The sequence below is a fragment of the Neofelis nebulosa genome, chromosome 8, assembly GCF_028018385.1.
Source record: "Neofelis nebulosa isolate mNeoNeb1 chromosome 8, mNeoNeb1.pri, whole genome shotgun sequence".
NCBI lineage: Eukaryota > Metazoa > Chordata > Mammalia > Carnivora > Felidae > Neofelis > Neofelis nebulosa.
The window spans coordinates 94,428,037-94,445,820 of NC_080789.1; the positions used below are offsets into that span (position 1 = coordinate 94,428,037).

At 36.1% G+C, this 17,784-nt stretch overlaps 1 protein-coding gene across 5 annotated transcripts in view; it reads right to left on the reverse strand.

Annotated features, from left to right (window-relative positions):
- Positions 1-577: 577 nt before the first annotated feature.
- The window catches only part of ATF7IP (activating transcription factor 7 interacting protein), a 121,025-nt gene continuing 103,818 nt past the window's right edge, over positions 578-17,784 (reverse strand). For 4 of the 5 annotated variants that reach the window (XM_058743601.1, XM_058743600.1, XM_058743599.1 and 1 more), the window contains exons 12-15: positions 16,646-16,801; positions 14,820-15,002; positions 9,191-9,303; positions 578-5,252 (exon numbers count right to left, since the gene is read on the reverse strand). In XM_058743601.1, the coding sequence (XP_058599584.1) occupies positions 4,833-5,252; positions 9,191-9,303; positions 14,820-15,002; positions 16,646-16,801 (872 nt within the window). In that variant the 3' untranslated portion in view covers positions 578-4,832. Of the gene's footprint in view, positions 5,253-9,190; positions 9,304-13,922; positions 14,217-14,819; positions 15,003-16,645; positions 16,802-17,784 lie in introns of those variants that run through there. The other variant, XM_058743603.1, reaches the window with a different exon arrangement.

The window sequence follows — 17,784 nt, forward strand, 5'->3', positions numbered from 1 at the left end:
ACGGTATGGCAGAAACTGCTCAGCCAGATCCATATTCTCCTTTTATGCCTGGCCACACAGAACACATCACGCAGGTTCCCCTAGATAGTTGTGCCATGTGACAGGGTTCTTGCCAAAGGAGTCCAAAATTAGTGTCATTTCTGGGCTCGGCCCCTAAAAACCTGTACTCTTCCATGCTCTTTCTCCTTCCCCTGGCTGGATATACTTAAGGGCAAAGCCCTAGCGGATGGTGGAACTGCGTTTTCAAAGGAACCTCTAATGGAAATGCAGTTAGTGATTTTTCTGATCATTAATAAGCACCAGCTGATTCTTCATGGTGCAGACTAGGCACACAAGATGACCTTAATGTTGTCTCCCACTAGTTAAAAGCAGCATATCTAATCTGGGAGCAAAACTGTATAGAGCAATTTTTCTTTCAAAGCTAGAGAACTGTATGCGGTTTGAGTGATGAAATATTGCCAAGTAGGTTAAATAAACAATATTACACAGTATAATGGGTGATTCTTAATAAGGTGAGAACTTCCAAAAGCAACACAAGGGCTGAGAATAATTACAATGAATCAGAATACTCAGAATGTTAAAAACCCAGTAGTTTATTTCAAAGTATAAATGTCAGGCTTGCTGGACAAAATCCCACTACAGTTAACACTTATACAGACACCACTCTACTGTACATTTAAAAAAGAAAAAAAAAAACCCACAAAAACCTTCAAAACCTAATAAAAATAGGGCAACTTGCTATAGCCCAGTTTATATTAGACATTAGGAAGGTCTTAAACATTGTCTTACTATTTACACTTTCACCTGCAATAAAGAAAAATCAGGATGCAAGTTTCCTACAAAAGATCTACTTTTATATTTAATTTTGAAATGGCTGAGAAAATAATAAAGCCAGGATCCCCAAAAGGTGTTTGATTGCCCAGTTACCTTATGTACAAAAACTAAAAAAAAAACCAAAAACCAAAAACAAAACAAAACAAAAGCAAACCCCCTCCCCCTCAGCATTTAAACATAAATGATGGGTACTTAGCTGACTCTACAAATTAAAAAAAAAACAAAAAACAAACAAAAAAAAAACTTACGTAACATGATAAAACTATTTGAAGATGAGAAGACAAAACGTGTGTTTTATCATCCTTTCCTCCTCATTGGCTGGCTCAAGGGGAATATGTTTTAGGAATTAGATCTATGTCTGTCACACTAACAAAACACCTGTTCTTTTTGTTTGTCCAAAAATTTTAAAAAGTGGGAGAGGGGCATCACCCACCCAGTAAATAGTAAGGAAGGCAAAATCATACATTGCTTTTAGAGAGACTTATTTCCAACAATCCAAATTTGGGGCATGTTTTTTTCTGGAAATTAGAATAAAATAGGCCAATGACTGGTCAATGATGGAATTAAAATAACAAGTAACTCATATGATACTGAAACAGCCCAAGAAGGAAAGTTGGGGAGAACACTTGGAAGGTCTTTTCAGTACTCTACTGTGCTAAAATCACAGTGTATCAAATATCAAAGTAAGATAAGATACCACAGGCATTATTTTGTTAATTTTGTACAGTACTGGAAAATTCGTGGAACAAGATAAGTGCATATCATGCAATATTAACATTCACCTGGCTGCATAAATGATAATTTGGAAAATGTAAGCAAAAGAGCAAACGACAAAAACTAAGTTAACACTTTCCCAATACAGTAAGAGAACTGTATAGTGCAGCCCATCTAAGGAATTTGCAGACAGATGTACCAAAGATTCTAAGCTCCTTGCTTTAGGTCACGTTTTTCATTTAAACCTTTTATTTATTATCCAGCAATCGGGGTAGGGTGAGTGGGGAACACTCTCTGTGAGGCAAATGACATCCCAATAAATACTTTTCAAGGAAGAAAGCTGTATGTCCTCACTTCTCTCATAAACATCTACTGTGTTAAACAGTATTCTGCATATTTTAAAGTGAGTCCAAAGAAACAGGGATATAGTTACCTCATAAAGTTAACAGCTAACAACAGATGTTGTCTTTGTAATTTATAAATTTACTGGCAAGAACATAATTTTTAAATGAGGCTTACACTTAAAACAGGGTGAAAGTTACTCTGACAAAGTGCAAAACAGAGAGTAACAAACATCACTTACTTTTTAAAAGCCATATGAACACCCTACATTTCAGGTCAATATATCAGAAGTTTTCAGAATTTCCAATAAGGCAGCACTTGGACAAGTATTGTCCAGCTACAAATGCAGCAAACTTGCATTCCCAAAATGGGATAATCAAACTTATCTGTAATACTTTGTGAAAAGGTACCATGAAATAAAAAAGGTACCATGGAGTGTGAATTGCTACAATATGGTCTGTAATCAGTAGCTATTTCTAGTTGAGTCTTCCATTCTTTCTCCCAAAAGAAATGAACCAAACAGAAAGTCAGCTCATCAACATTAAAACCTGCCCAAAATAAAAGCCAACAGTTCTAAGCCTAGCATTTTTCAGTAAATTCAATATAGACGTTGCCTATAAATCCCATGGCAGGCTAATCTGAGGAAAGCATCTCATAATAAACGCTTTCCTCAAATAATTACAGTCTCTCTTTGTAGCTTCCTTCCTTCCACCTTCTGGAATAAAAAGTTTGATTTTGCTATAGTAAATATTTTTAGGGTTACTATTTGGTAATTTATTATTTCTTCCTTTGACAGAAAACACACAATATAGGCTAAAATACTTTCATTCTACTGGGCTTTTTTGCCTGATTACATAATGCTATGAAAGCTTTAAAAAAAAAAAAAAAGATTAGTGAATATAAATAAAAACATTCACCAAGGGAAGCTTTTCTAGGCTAGGGCAAATTGTCATCACATGACCATAAACCGGCCAATAAAGAACAATTTTGAACACGGGCCTTCCATTCTGCAGACAGGAATGATCTTGATCACATAATCAACAATGCAACCATTGCAGGTAAAAATATATATACATGCAGATATAGATAGGTGTTCATACACATCTAGAAGATCATCAAATTCTCCCTTTCAGAATTTTGATTGGCATGACACTGGCAACTTCTTTACCACCATCAGTCCTAGAATGAGTAACATCTACATGCTTGGCAAATCTGATTGATAAAAACTTTAATTCTCATTGTGGTCTCATTTTCTGAAAGTGAAAGGAAGGTTTTGGAACATTTACAATTTTGGCAATCTGTAGACTTTCTTCAGCATCAAACTTCACACCTAATGTGACAGTACACTGACTGGTGAAAGTCTCTAATGAGAGTTTTACAACTAGAATGCTTCTCATTACAAGCCATCAAAGTTGCAAACAAAGCAGCATTCACAGAAGGAATAGCTCCCTCCTATAATTCCAGGGAAAACTAAAGATGAATTTATTTTGAGAAGGTAGGAATTTAAATAAGGTAAGGGAAGATGACTTGAAAAACTATTTCACAAACTCCATGAATTCCTTTCACACTATTCCCAATCATTCTCTCTCATCCCCAAACTTACCCCATTTCTCCTGCCCTAAACTATCTACCCTCGAACACCTACCTGAAACCAGGAGAGCTGGCACTCATACTGAAAGTCCAGGACCTAAAATGAATTTGATTAACTTTGAACAGGAACAGAGACACACAGAAAGTTATACCTAACTGTTAAATAAAATAACCCCAAATCCTATCTAAAGCTGACAGAGGGTAAATCAGACAAAACTTGGCACCATCAAAATAAAGTTAAAAGGTTAAAACAGAAAGAATGATATGACAATAAGGAAATAAAGCTTTCCCTTTGATATTTTAGTTCACTGTACTTTGTGAATTTTATTCTTTACTACATTTGAAAGAATACTATGCTTTGAGTGATAAAGAGAACTAACACTGCTTTTATAATCTCTAACACAGTATGCAACATAAATCCTAAAATACGTTTGAAGAACAATTTTCTTACATAATATGGTCTTTCTTGGTCCATTTTACACAGTCAATTTAAATAGTGACCAAAGATAAAAGCACTTACATTATTAGAAGAAAAGAGCAAGTCAAATTTGGAGAGTTAAATGTAGTGATGCCACTGATAAGAATATACCTAAAAGGATTGGTTTAAAAGTGACTTGAGAGGAGGTGTGCTATATTTAGTGGAGATGAAGGAGAAATGAAGGGCAAAAGCCTGAAAGAGAAGATCAACAATGGACAAATGGTCATGTTTATTTTTGTAGTTAATCTCTAAGGCACAAAATAAATGTAAGAGCCAGATTAGGAAAGAGAGGGGCCACTGCAGATCTTTTTTACCTAATGAACAACCAACAAAAGAAAAAAGATAAACAGATCCTTTCCTGTGTTCAAATGAACCTATTTTAAACTATTTCACCATTTTTCTTTTTCTTTCTTTCTTTGGGTTTTGTTTAGATTCAGTTTAAATCATTTAACCATGAACTACAGATCCCTTAGAAGTAGAATCGTGCCAGTTACATACCATACTTCTGATCCCTCGATCTACTTACTTAATACCTGAAGAGAGGTAAAATTGAGAATGGAAATAGGAGGTTCCACCGCAGTAAACATATAAATAGGGAAAAACACACATAAACACCCACACATATTCCCCAGCCTTAAAACTAAAGCAAGGTGCACATTTACATTTCAGAACCTTGAAGCTTCAATTGTCCAGGAGAAGATTCTTGCTTTATGGGCTGTTTATTTTACTTCTGATTATAAACAAATGTAGTGTATATACACAGCTGTCCAAGAAATCTTGCACAATGTGGATTTTACAATGGATATCATGCACAAGATTAAAACAAGACCAAAAAGTGGAAGTCAGAAAGAGGAAGAGATAGAGGCTCCAAGGTTTAACTGCTCTGGGAAGAAGAGATCACATCTGTTGACTGAGGATCACAGAAAGGTCCAAAACGTCCATAAATATCCTTGGCTCGTACTGCAAAGTAGTATTTGCTGCCAGATACAAACTGGGTGAGAGTGCATGCCATGGGCAAGGGAAGTGCCTTTACTTCTCCAATCTTTTTCCATTGTGAGGGCACAGTGGCACTGGGTTCCTCATGGTAAGCATACAGATGATAGCTGTCCACAGTGGCACAGCTTCGATCTACCTCCAGGACACTCCATGACAGTACAATGCCGTTTTGACTCTGAACTCGTGCTAACTTCAAGTGTGGCTTCTGAGGCAGAGATGTGCTGGCAGCTTCTGGGGGCAGACGCTGTGGCTGTGGGGCTTCTGGTAAGGGTGCTGGGTGCACAGGGCGGGGGGGCTCCTAACAAAAAAAGAGTCATGTTGACTTAATAATGATTACAGAAAGGACTATTTCTGAATGCTACAACTAAAACATCTTAGAGATCATTTAGAGAAATATCATTTTATATCAAGAATACCAAGAAATACCATATACTATGGCACATATGGCTAGTCCTATTTGGTGATTTGTAACCAATCATGCCATAAACAATGGTGCTGGGGTTACTCCTGTATACTTTCTACATCTAAAAAAAATGCGCTTTCCTCAGGAAATAAAAGCCTTTGCTAATGGAACATCATTTTGATAGAAGCTAAAATAATTATCTATCTTGAACAAAATAATTTATGTTTACCTATGTTACAGATTCTTATTTTAGAATAATACAACATTTTAAAATATCACGTGTTATGATACAGTCTATAGTAAATAATTTGAGTATTTAACTCTACTTTTATTTTTAGGCCATTTTTCTATCTAAAGACAGTAGCATACCATGAATAAGCACATTTAATGCTGAATGTATATTATGTTCTTGGTCAGTCTGCACAAAAATGGTCACATTTAAAGTGCACTAAGAACGGTAAGATTTAGAAATGCAGGAAGAGCCATGTTCTTTTCTGCCAATAGGTAAAGCATGAATAAGGGATAGGAAAGTAAAGGGATTTAGAGGCAAAAACAAACATTAACTTTTACTTAGAAATAGGGTGTATGAATAAAAAAGATAAATTTGAAAAGGTAGCTGTTAAGGCCATATGAAAAAGCGTGAATATTAAGTGGACCAATTCAAATTGACTTGTTTAACACTGGACATTGTTATCATTATACCTAGATTTTAATAAAGATTACAATGATAATAATTTTTTCAAGAAAGATTCAAGTATAAACCAGGAAACAGGGATACGAGTGATCTTTTTTTTCCCAAGTGAAACATATCACTGCTCACTGACTTTAGGCTGAAAGTCTGAAACAAAGATTTCCTTAACTGAAATTCATTTCACAAGAACTGTGTTTTAATACGCATTTCATAAAATGGATAATTTATATACACTAAATAGTGAATTCTGTGAAGGTCTGGTATCTTTTTAATCTCTATCCCTTGTCAAAGCTTAGTAGCAGTAATGTGCACATAGTAAGAACTCAAAAAGGATAATTTCAAGGAATACAAATCTGCTTAAATTCATATGCCTGGTGGAAAACATTCATATACACATCTGGAAGAGGATACAATTCACAGTTAAAAAGCTAAAATAAACATAAAGTCAGAAGGGAAAAGAATAAAATTTAAATAAAACACTGAAAGTTGGAGAAGTAGTAGTGATTTGAATACTGGCCATGTTGCTATATTTTCTCTTTCAAATTGTCTTTTTTCCTCAAATAATTTAATCACATAAGTAAGTAACACTAAATAAACATATAATCAGCAAGATCTAAGAGAAGATGGCTGAAGCCATGAATCTAACTGAAGGTAGTAGAGGAATTTGACGAGTCTGACAACAGCTTTAATAGCTGTTACATACCTTCTAATTCTTAAAATTCTAAGACTCTGAATCTGCTCATATCTTAAAACTTAATATTAAGTCAACTGAGTTTTGTCTTTTTATTCTTGCCACTGCAATGGAGATTTTTATTCAAGTTTTACAAATGAAATGATACGATAGGGATTTGCTTCAAAATAATCCAGTATATATTTGGGTTGCTGGAATAAATGGGTGAATACAGATGAAAAAGATTAGCCATATGCTGACAAGTGTTAAGATGAGTGATGTGTAAGTGGGAATCACTATAGTATACTATTTTTATATATATTTGAAATTCTTATTTAAAACCATCTTCTAAATTAATTAAAATAAAAGAATGTTCCTCCTGTAAGATACAGTTTATTCTACTAAGACAATATACATGGGCTCCTGTTTTTGTGGGTTTTTTTAGTGTTTTTTTTTTTTTTTTTTTTTCCTTCTTGAGACAGAGAGAGAGGGGCAGAGAGAGAGGGAGACACAGAATCCGAAGCAGGCTCCAGGGTCCGAGCTGTCAGCACAGAGCCTGACGCAGGACTCAAACTCACTACCCGTAAGATCATGACCTGAGCCAAAGTTGGACACTCAACGGACTGAGCCACCCAGGCACCCCATGGGCTCCTGGTTTTTAAAGAATGTTCTTGACCAAAAAAAAAAAAAAAAAAAAGCTCTTGATGGATCATCAAATTTGCAAACTATAAGGTATTAGAGATATTTACTATATAGTTTTTGAAGAAATATGGAATGAAAGAAGTTATTTGTAGCTGCAAACAACAGTAATGGTATATTCACCACATATCCTAACAGGGCCAGATTTGAAACACTGAAAACACACTGCAGGTGCTGGGATCAGACAACCTTAGTTAAAATGGCTCTGACATTAGTTTGGGTAACGACCCTGAGTAACCTAAGTAACCACTTAACATCTTTGTGACACTGTACCCTTTCCTATCAAAGGAGAATAATAATACACCTAGGGTTGTTAAATAAAATAATACATGTAAAGTGCTTGGTAGAGCTCCTGGTATACAGTTAGTGCTCTGTTAACATTAATTTTTTCATTGTAGTGGAATAGTAAAAATAACAGCTGTTAAGAGGATAGGCTCTAACGCTGGAATGCATGGGTTTTCATGAGTTATGACCTTGGGTTGGTTATTCAACATCTTTATGCATTAGCTGCCCTATCTATAATAAAGAATAAAAAAGGAGAGAAGAGTCCTAAAGGATTGCTGAGTGAGGACCAAGTATATTAACAGTGCCTGGCACAGAGGAGGTGCTCAAGAAATGCTAGCTGTTATTATGTATACTTAAAAAAGGACACTTGGGTGAAAAGTGATATGAAGCTTCAATCTCCTCCCTTCTCATAAAGCCCACATGTCCATTTACATGGTGTACCATACCAAATGCTGTTCTAATCATGTCACGGAAGATTGTGACATTGTTTTGGAGCCTAAATCTAAGGAGACATTTTTGATCCATGTCATCTCTTAATAAATGAATTCCCAATGTCACTGGATTAATAAAAAACAATAAAGTGATAGCAATATACCAGTTAGAACTGATATAAGGTTCTGAGGAAAAAAATGTTAGAAAAAAAACTTTTTAAAATACTCTTTAAACGCTCAAAATACTCTTTTCAATTTAACCATGAGGTTTTTTTTTTTTAATTTTATTTTAATGTTTATTTATTTTTGAGAGAGAGAGAGAGAGAGAGAGAGAGAGAGAGAAGAGCACATGTGGGGGGAGGGGAGAGAGAGGGAGAAACAGAATTTGAAGCAGGCTCCAGGCTCCGCACTATCAGCACAGAGTCCTGATGTGGGGCTCAAACTCAGGAACCGTAAGATGATGACCTGAGCTGAAGTCAGACGCTTAACTGACTGAGCCACCCAGGCACCCCTAACCATGAGCTTAAAATGCTCTATTTCAGGGGTGCCTGGGTGACTCAGTCAGTTCAGCATCCGACTTCGGCTCAGGTCATGATCTCGTGGTTCATGGGTTCAAGCCCCGCATCAGGCTCTGTGCTGACAGCTCAGAGCCTGGAGCCTATCTTTGGATTCTGTGTCTCCTTCTCTCTCTCTCTCTCTCTCTCTCTCTCTCTCTCTCTCTCTCTCTCTCTCCTATGCTTTCTCTCTCTCTCTCTCTCTCTCCTATGCTTTCTCTCTCTCTCTCTCTCTCAAAAATAAATCAAAAAACATAAAAAAAAATTTTTAATGCTCTATTTCACTTCACACATACCAGCTGTGGACTCTTCTTATACACTGTACACCACCACAAGCAGAATCAATGATCCTTGATGACCAACATCCCTAAAAAAATTTGTTCATAATGGTAAGATCTATATTCTTAAATTAACTTCTGTTGCCTGAAGAATAAATGCTAACTACAATAATATTTGACAGGTCTACAGATAAAAATTTTGGAAATACGAGCATCGACACTAACAGTATGCACTTGTGGTGGTCGGTGATGCACTGTGAGCTGAGGTCCTGTTGATCCCAGGGTTAGTCCATTGTTTACAACATATGTAGTTGCTTGAGGCACTCGAACTGTGACACCTACAAAACAAAATTAAGGCTTTTATAAAACTAGAAATCTATTCTAAATCTGATAAAACACTGATTAAACACTTGAAGCCAGCAAAGTGTTGTTTATAGAATTTGGAAGGAAAAATATTTCTAACCTAGAAACCTATACTCAACTGAAGAATTAATTGAACATGAAGAGAAAGAAATTCTCCCATATGCAAGCAACCAAAAAAATCTACTTTCTCAAGTTGTCCTTCGAAGACGTGTGCCACCAATTATGAGAGAAAATCAAGAAAGAGGAAAATGGGAGATAAAGGAAACAGGAGATCTAACACAAGAGAAAAATAAATGGAATCCCTACCAAGAGGACTATGAGAAAAAATCCTAGAATAGTAGAACACAGTCGCACATCACATGTAGAAGGCAAAGCGAGAACGGAGCAGTGTAACTCTAATGGCAGACAAATTGAAGCTGTCTTCAAAAATATCTCTGCTGTCTCATCTTTTCAACTAGGACAGAAATCTCAACTGTAAGTTATCCCTGATGTATATTAATGAGGTCCCTCGCTTTCTGTCCATGCCATGCTGAACAGCTGAGGATACTCAATTCACTGAACAGAAAACTATTTTGACATATATTATGGTAACAGAAGCAGACTATTTTTTTAAGCGTTTACTTAAATTCTAGTTAGTTAATATATAGTATAATATTGGATTCGGGAATAGAATTTAGTGACTCATCACTTACAGATAACAGCCAGTGCTCATAACAACAAGTGCCCTCCTTAATACCCTTTACCTATTTAGCCCATCCTCCACCCACCTCCCCTCCAGCAATCCTTAGTTTGCTCTCTATATAGTTAAGAGTCTCTTACGGTTTGCCTCTCTTTTCTTCCCTTCCCCTATATGTAAATCATTTTGTTTCTTAAATTCCATGAGTGAAATCATATGGTAATTGTCTTTGACTTATTTCACTTAGCATGATACACTCTAGTTCCATCCATGTTGTTGCAAATGGCAAGATTCCGTTATTTTTGATGGCTGAGTAATATTCCAGTGTGTGTGTGTGTGTGTGTGTGTACACACACACACACGTACACCACATCTTCTTTGTCCTTTCATCAGCAGATGGACATTTGGGCTTTCTCCACTGTTTGGCTATTGTTGATAGCCAAATTGACTACTATTGATAACCAATAATATCAATACTGGTGTAGGTACCCCTTCAAATCAGTATGTTTATATCCTTTGGGTAAATATCTAGTAGTACAATTGCTGGGTTGTAGGGTAGTTCTATTTTTAACTCTTTGAGGAACCTCCATACTGTTTTCCAGAGTAGACGTACCAGTCTGCATTCCCACCAACAGTGTAAGAAGGTTCCCCCTTTTCCACATCCTTATCGATATTTGTCGTTTACAGGTATGAGGTGCTATCTAATCCTGGTTTTGATGAGTGATGATGAGCATCTTTTCATGTTGTCTGTTGGCCACCTGGATGTCTTCGTGGGAAAAAGGTCTGTTCAAGCCTTCTGCCCATTTCTTAACTAGATTATTTGTTTCGGCGTGGTGAGTTTGGTAAGCTCTTATAGATTTTGGATACTAACCTTTTTTTTTTTTTTTTTTTTTAAAGTAGGCTTCATACCCAGTGTGGAGCCGACACAGGGCTTGATTGTACAACCCTGACATCAAGATCCGAACTGAGCTAAGAGTCGGATGCTTAACGAACTGAGCCACCCAGGCACCCCTGGATATTAACCCTTATCAGATATGTCATTTGCAAGTATATTCTATTCTGTAGGCTGCCTTTTAGTTTTGTCAATTGTTTCCTTTGCTGTGCAGAAGCTTTTTATCTTGATGAAGTCCCAATAGTTCATCTTTGCTTTTGTTTCTACTGCCTCCAGAAACGTATCTGTAAGAAGTTGCCATGGCTGAGGCCAAAGAGGTTTGCTGCCTGTCTTCTCCTCTAGGATTTTGATGGCTTCCTGTCTCATACTCAGGTCTTTGATCCATTTTGAATTTATTTTTGTGTGTGGTGTAAGAAAGTGATCCAGTTTCATTCTTCTGCATGTAGCTATCCAGTTTTCTGAACACCATTTGTTGAAAAGACTGTCTTTTTTCCATTGGATAGTCTTTCCTGCTTTGTCAAGTATTAGTTGACCATATATAGTTGTGGGTCCATTTCTGGGTTTTCTATTATATTCCATTGACCAATGTGTCTGTTTTTGTGCTAGCACCACCCTGTCTTGAGGACTACAGCTTTGTGATATAGCTTGAAGTCCAGAATTGTGATGCCTTCAATTTAGCTTTTCTTTTTCAAGACTGCTTTGGCCCTTTAGGGTCTTTTGTGATTCCATACAAATTTTACGATTGTTTGCTCTAGCTCTGTGAAAAATGCTGATGGTATTTTGATAGGGATTGCATTCAATGTGTAGAGTGCTTTGAGTAGTATAGATATTCTTCCAATCCACGAGCATGGAATGTTTTCCCATTTCTTTGTGTCCCCTTCAATTTCTTTCATAAGTGTTCTACAGTTTTCAGAGTACAGATGTTTTACCTCTTTAGTTAGGTTTATTCCTAGGTATCTTGTGGGTTTTGGTACAGTTGCAAATGGGATTGATTCCTTGATTTATCTTTCTGCTTCTTCATTATTCGTGTATAGAAATGCAACAGGTTTCCATACAGCAATTTTATATCCTGTGACTGCTGAATTCATGTAGCATTTTTTTGGTGTAGTCTTTTGGGTTTTCTACATAGAGTATCATGATGTCTGCAAATAGTGAAATTTGGACTTCTTCCTTGGCAATTTAGATGTCCTTTATTTCTTTTTATGAGAGTGAAACCCATGTCTTGTTCCTGACCATAGAGAATAGTATTAGCTGTGGGCCTTTTGTATATGGCCTTTATGATATTGAGGTATGTTCCCTCGATCCCTGCTCTGTTGAGGGTTTTTATTAAGAATGGATGCTGTATTTTGTCAAATGCTTTTTCTGCATCTATTGACAGGATCGTGTGGTTCTTATCCTTTCTTTTCTTTTTTAAAATGTTTTATTCATTTTTGAGAGACAGAGAGACAGAGTGTGAGCAGGGGAGGGGCAGAGAAAGAAGGAGACACAGAATCCGAAGCAGGCTCCAGGCTCCGAGCTGTCAACACAGAGCCCCATGCAGGGCCCGAACTCATGAACTGGGAGATCATGACCTGAGCTGAAGTCGGATGCTTAACCGACTGAGCCACCCAGGTGCCCCTCCTTTCTTTCATTAAAGTGGTATATCACATTGATTTGCAAATATTGAACCACCCTTGCAGCTCAGGGATAAATCCCACTTGATTGTGGTGAATGATTCTTTTAATGTACTGTTGCATTCAATTTGCTAGTATCTTATTGAGAACTTTTACATCCATGTTAACCAGGGATATTGCCTATAGTTTTCTTTTTCAGTGAAGTCTTTGTCTGGTTTTGGAATCAAGGTAATAGTGGCCTTGTAGAACAAGTTTGGAAGTTTTCCTTCCATTTCTATTTTTTGGAACAGTTTGAGAAGAATAGGTATTAACTTTTCTTTAAATGTCTGGAAGAATTCCCCTGGGAAGCCATCTGGCCCAGGACTCTTGTTTGTTAGGAGACTTTTGATTAGTTATTCAACTTCTTTGCTGGTTATGGGTCTGTTCAAATTTTCGGTTTCTTCCTGTTTCAGTTTTGGTAGTTTGTGAGCTTTGTCCCTTTCTTCCAGATTGCTCAGTTTGTTGGCATATGATTTTTCATATTATCTTATAATTGTATTTCTGTGTTGTTGGTTGTGATCTCTGCTCTTTCATTCGTGATTTTATTTATTTGGGTCCTTTCTCTTTTCTTTTTGATAAGTCTGGCTAGGGGTTTAACAATTTTATTAATTCTTTCAAAGAACCAGCTCTTAGTTTTGTTGATCTGTTCTACTGAAGTTTTTTTCTTGTTATTTCTCTATAACTTATTTCTACCATAATCTTTATTAGTTCCTTTCTCCTGCTGCCTTTAGGCTTTATTTGCTGTTCCTTTTCTAGCTCCTTTAGGTATAAGGTTAGGTTGTGTATTTGAGACTTCTTGTTTCTTGAGGTGGACCTGTATTGCTATGTACTTCCCTCTTACGTCCACTTTTGCTGCATCTCAAAAGTTCTAGACTGTAGTGCTTCCATTTTCATTTGCTTCCATGCATTTTTTTTCTTCTTTAATTTCCTGTTTATCCCATTCATTCTTTAGTAGTGTGTTCTTTAACCTCTATGTATTTGTGGTGTTTCCAAATTTTTTCTTGTGGTCAACTTCAAGTTTCATAGCATTGTAGTCTGAAAATATGCATAGTGTGATCTAAGACATTAGTTGAGTCATTAGCTGAGGCCTGATTTGTGACCCAGTATGTGATCTATTCTGGAGAACGTTCCATGAGCACTCAAAAAGAATGTGCATTCTGTTGCTTTAGGATGAACTGTTCTGAATATATCTGTTAGAAAATTTAGTTGCCTACTGCCTGGACCACATTCCTGCCATATACTCAGTTCCTGGCCTATCCTATAGTTCTGCCTGGCACCCTGACTATGGTGAGCGCAGTTTCCCAGAACTCATTCATGACCGTACTGATTTCCCAGAAAAAAACTCTTGTAAGCTGGAGAAAACTGAAGCCAAACTGTGAACCAGAAACTCTGCTTAGTTTATTTTCTCCTGGAAATCATCACATAATAATGACAGTTTCTTTAAAAAGCATTTAAAAATGCCCGTGTTATTAAATTTTATAAAGCTGCTTTTTTGGGAAGCCTGGGTGGTTCAGTCAGTTGAGCGTCCAACTTTGGCTCAGGTCATGACCTCATGGTTCATGAGTTTGAGTCCTGCATCTGGCTCGCTGCTGTTAGCACAGAGCCTGCTTTGGATTCTCTGCAGCCCCCTCTCTCTGCACCTTCCCTGCTCATACTCTCTCTCTCTCTCTGAAAAATAAAATAAAAGCATTAAAAAAATAATAATAAACTTTACATATGCTTTGTATATAAACCTCTATATGCACAATATATTTTACTACCAAATATAATATATATATAAAGTATGTATCTGTATGTATATATGTATATAAACACATGTGTTGTGTGTGTGTGCATGTGCACGCAAACAATAGATTTCCTTTAACATTTTCTGATCTTTTACTTCTCAGCCCACCTTCCATATCTTTAAGACTCTCTCATTGGAAGCTATTCTTTACCACTATTTCCATTATCTGGGCCAAGCCACAATTGATCATTCCCACTTTAATTAGGCAATGTATCTCTTAACAGAGTACAGACCAGTATCAAACAGAGTATTTTGAGAGTATAAGCCATAAATACAGTTAAATTGAAGACAACACCTGGAGCACAAATCATATAATATACATGTCCAATTTTTCTGGTTAAGTCTCCAAAGGGAAGAAAAACTTAATATTAGTTTTGTTATGATATTATAAGCATTTTTTCTCAAATCTAATGTTAATACAAGCCAACTAAATGCTAAAGAACTACATATAACTTGGGGCCCTACACAAGAAAAGAGTCTCTTACTGTTTTGGGGATTGACCTGCCGAACAGCAGGAGCCTGCATAACAGTTCCTCGCAGGGGAGCCTGAGCTGGTGGTGCTGGGAGGGTTGTATAAACCACTTGGTGGTTTGCAGGCGCTCTCGGCACAGGGAGTCTTGTGGTCACCTGAGTTACTGGACGATGTGTTACATTCACGGTGGTTGGAGCTAATGAAAAGCAGAGAAAACATATCAAAATGCAGTTAAGTTCTATGTTAACTAAACAGTATTAATTGTAATGAATGCTGTACAAAATCTAATTAACTATAATAAAGACAGAAATACAGATAACAGTCTCTTTTTGTAATCTTGAAACATAAAAGTAGTAAAGCCAACCAAAATTAAGAACACTATTATTATAGTCCAAGCTTCAGAAGAAAAGGCTGCCTCAACCATGCCCAATGCCTTTCCCACTCTTGTTTGACTAGGTAATAAGCACGTGAAGATAAAGACTTAAGAGCATGATCTTAAGGGAGTGACTTAAAACAGCAAATTTTCACTCCTTAATGTTTAATTATTCCTAGTAGAGTGGGATTTGGGCCCCTTTAGGCTTTCTACTAATGGCATAAACCCAAGAGTAACTGTATACTCACAGTTCACGAAATTGGCTAGCTATTGTTACTGACATTTTCTTTAGGTGAACTGAGCCATCTCTTATTCAAAACAATAAAACATCAATTAAAATACAGAATTCTTCCTTCTCTACTCCAGCATTCCTCCTAATCTATGTTCCAAAGAACATTCATACCTTGAGTGATATTAACATATATCTATCAAAAAAGTCCTAAATGTTCACCAACAGCATGGAACTATAATAATTACTTTAGGAGTTAACATTTTCTTGTTATTAACTCTCTGAATTACTATCACATTTTACAAATGATCACACATTAACTATACAATAAAAATAATAAATCTACTTTTATATGGAAAAATGCATTCTATAATAAAATAAATTTGTAGGTAAACAGTGGATATGACAAAGATAAAAAGGTTTTCTTTACTAATGGCTTACTTACTAAAGTCTTTAGTCTTTACACATCTGAACTTTCAATGTGAGCTTTTAGAAAGGGGAAGAAAGTATACAAGGAGGAATGCTTATCTCTTCATCTCTTTATTACCCATTTTATTTTCTATACTACGTATGATTTGTTTGCATAATTGAGATTTCTTCTAAGTTATCTAAATTCATGACTTACACTTTGATTTCACTAGATAAAATTCCATGTGAACTCAATGTTTTCCTTAACAAGAAAAGTCCTTATTTAAGTATTTTGCAGATAAATCTTTAATGATGGGCCATTTTATTAAAAAAGGCAAACCGTCTTGATTGGCTTTCAAACAGTTTAGGAGATCTAGGGTACATCTTGAAAATGTCAGATTTATAACTTCTGGAAAGGCAGTCAGTAAAATATTAGTATGTATCTCCCAACGATAGTGTTAGGCCAGTTAAAACTAGTTCAAGTTAAGAATCATTTAAAATTTCTTATTTCATCAGTCACTTATTACTTCAAGAACCAGAACAAATCATTACACCCATCCCTTCCAGGGAAACTATATTCATTTCTGCTGCTTACAGTGGCAGATGACAAAGACATATACATTTTTCTTCTTTATAACCACTCCGTATCAGTGCCATTACTTAAGATGGTCAGCAAAACTAAGTTATACTCCATTCAAAAAGATGCACTGTCTTCAAAATAACAGAAAATTATCCTTAATCTCCTGTCTATTCTTTCCACTTAATTCCATAGTCGTATTTCACTGGAGGCAAAACTAAAAGCTTCAACTCAATGATTCAGCAAGTCTACCTGTAGGTAGTAAATGTATGGTTGTCTGTGATGGTCCACTTGTTGGCACCCCAGATGGTTGAAGAGGTGGTGCTGGCTGGATGGGTTGCAATGGTCGAGACACAGGCTGAGAAGAACCCACGGTTGACACAGGGGTATGATTTGGCTTTTTCGGGTCTATTAATTAAAAGTGAGACATTGTGATTACTGATAGAAAAAAAAAAATCAGAAATACAGGTTCTTCTCGTATTTGTGAATTTTGTGTTTGCTTGCCCCTCAGTTACAATTACCACTAAGAAAACAATTTATTTCCAATTTAATTATGTGTATATTTGCTAGGTTGAAACACCACATCACAACCTTAAATAATTCACTGTTGGTTCTATCACATCTTCTAATTCACATTTACAGAGATACAATCTTACATTTTTTTATGAATGAATACTATTTTTGAACTCAATACAATATCATGTCAATCAGAGTAATTTCATTTCCTAATTCATATATATCTATGTATCTATTGTCAAGGACAATCTCCTAAACAAATACCTATAAATCAATGAGCTTTCACCAGCAATCTTGAACTCCAATTACTGTTGTTTAGGTTCTTTTGTTTGATAATACAGATGGTTGCTTATTTACACTACCCAGTCTTTAAAATAAGATACACATAGTGTCTAATCTCAAAAAAAGTCTTATATAGCCTATGGAATAAATGTTTGCATCTCAGAACAAGCCTTAAATACTAGGTAACCACTATATGGCATAATGTAAAGAGTATAACCAAAAGCCCTCTATCCAAAATGATCCCCATTGATTTCTGTCCTAAGGAATTCTGCACTAAAATGTAAATAAAATTTAAGGCTGTAGCTATGTTAATTGGGTCCTGATGGAGGGAGGACAGTACAATGGAAAAATTTAAGGTGCAAAGCTGAGGCCATAGGAAAAGACCCCATGAGGCAGGGATGCTAGAAAGGGAGCAGTCAGAGCACTGAAAACTTTTAGAATCAGCCCTGACTGTGTCCTCTAAAAAATAACAAGCATTTATTTTGTCCTCTAGGGATTCATTATATTTAGACTTGTCTATAAAAATAAAAAAAAAGAAAAATCAATGCAAATAATTTGAAACCTTTTATGTAAAAAATAATCATAGTGGTATG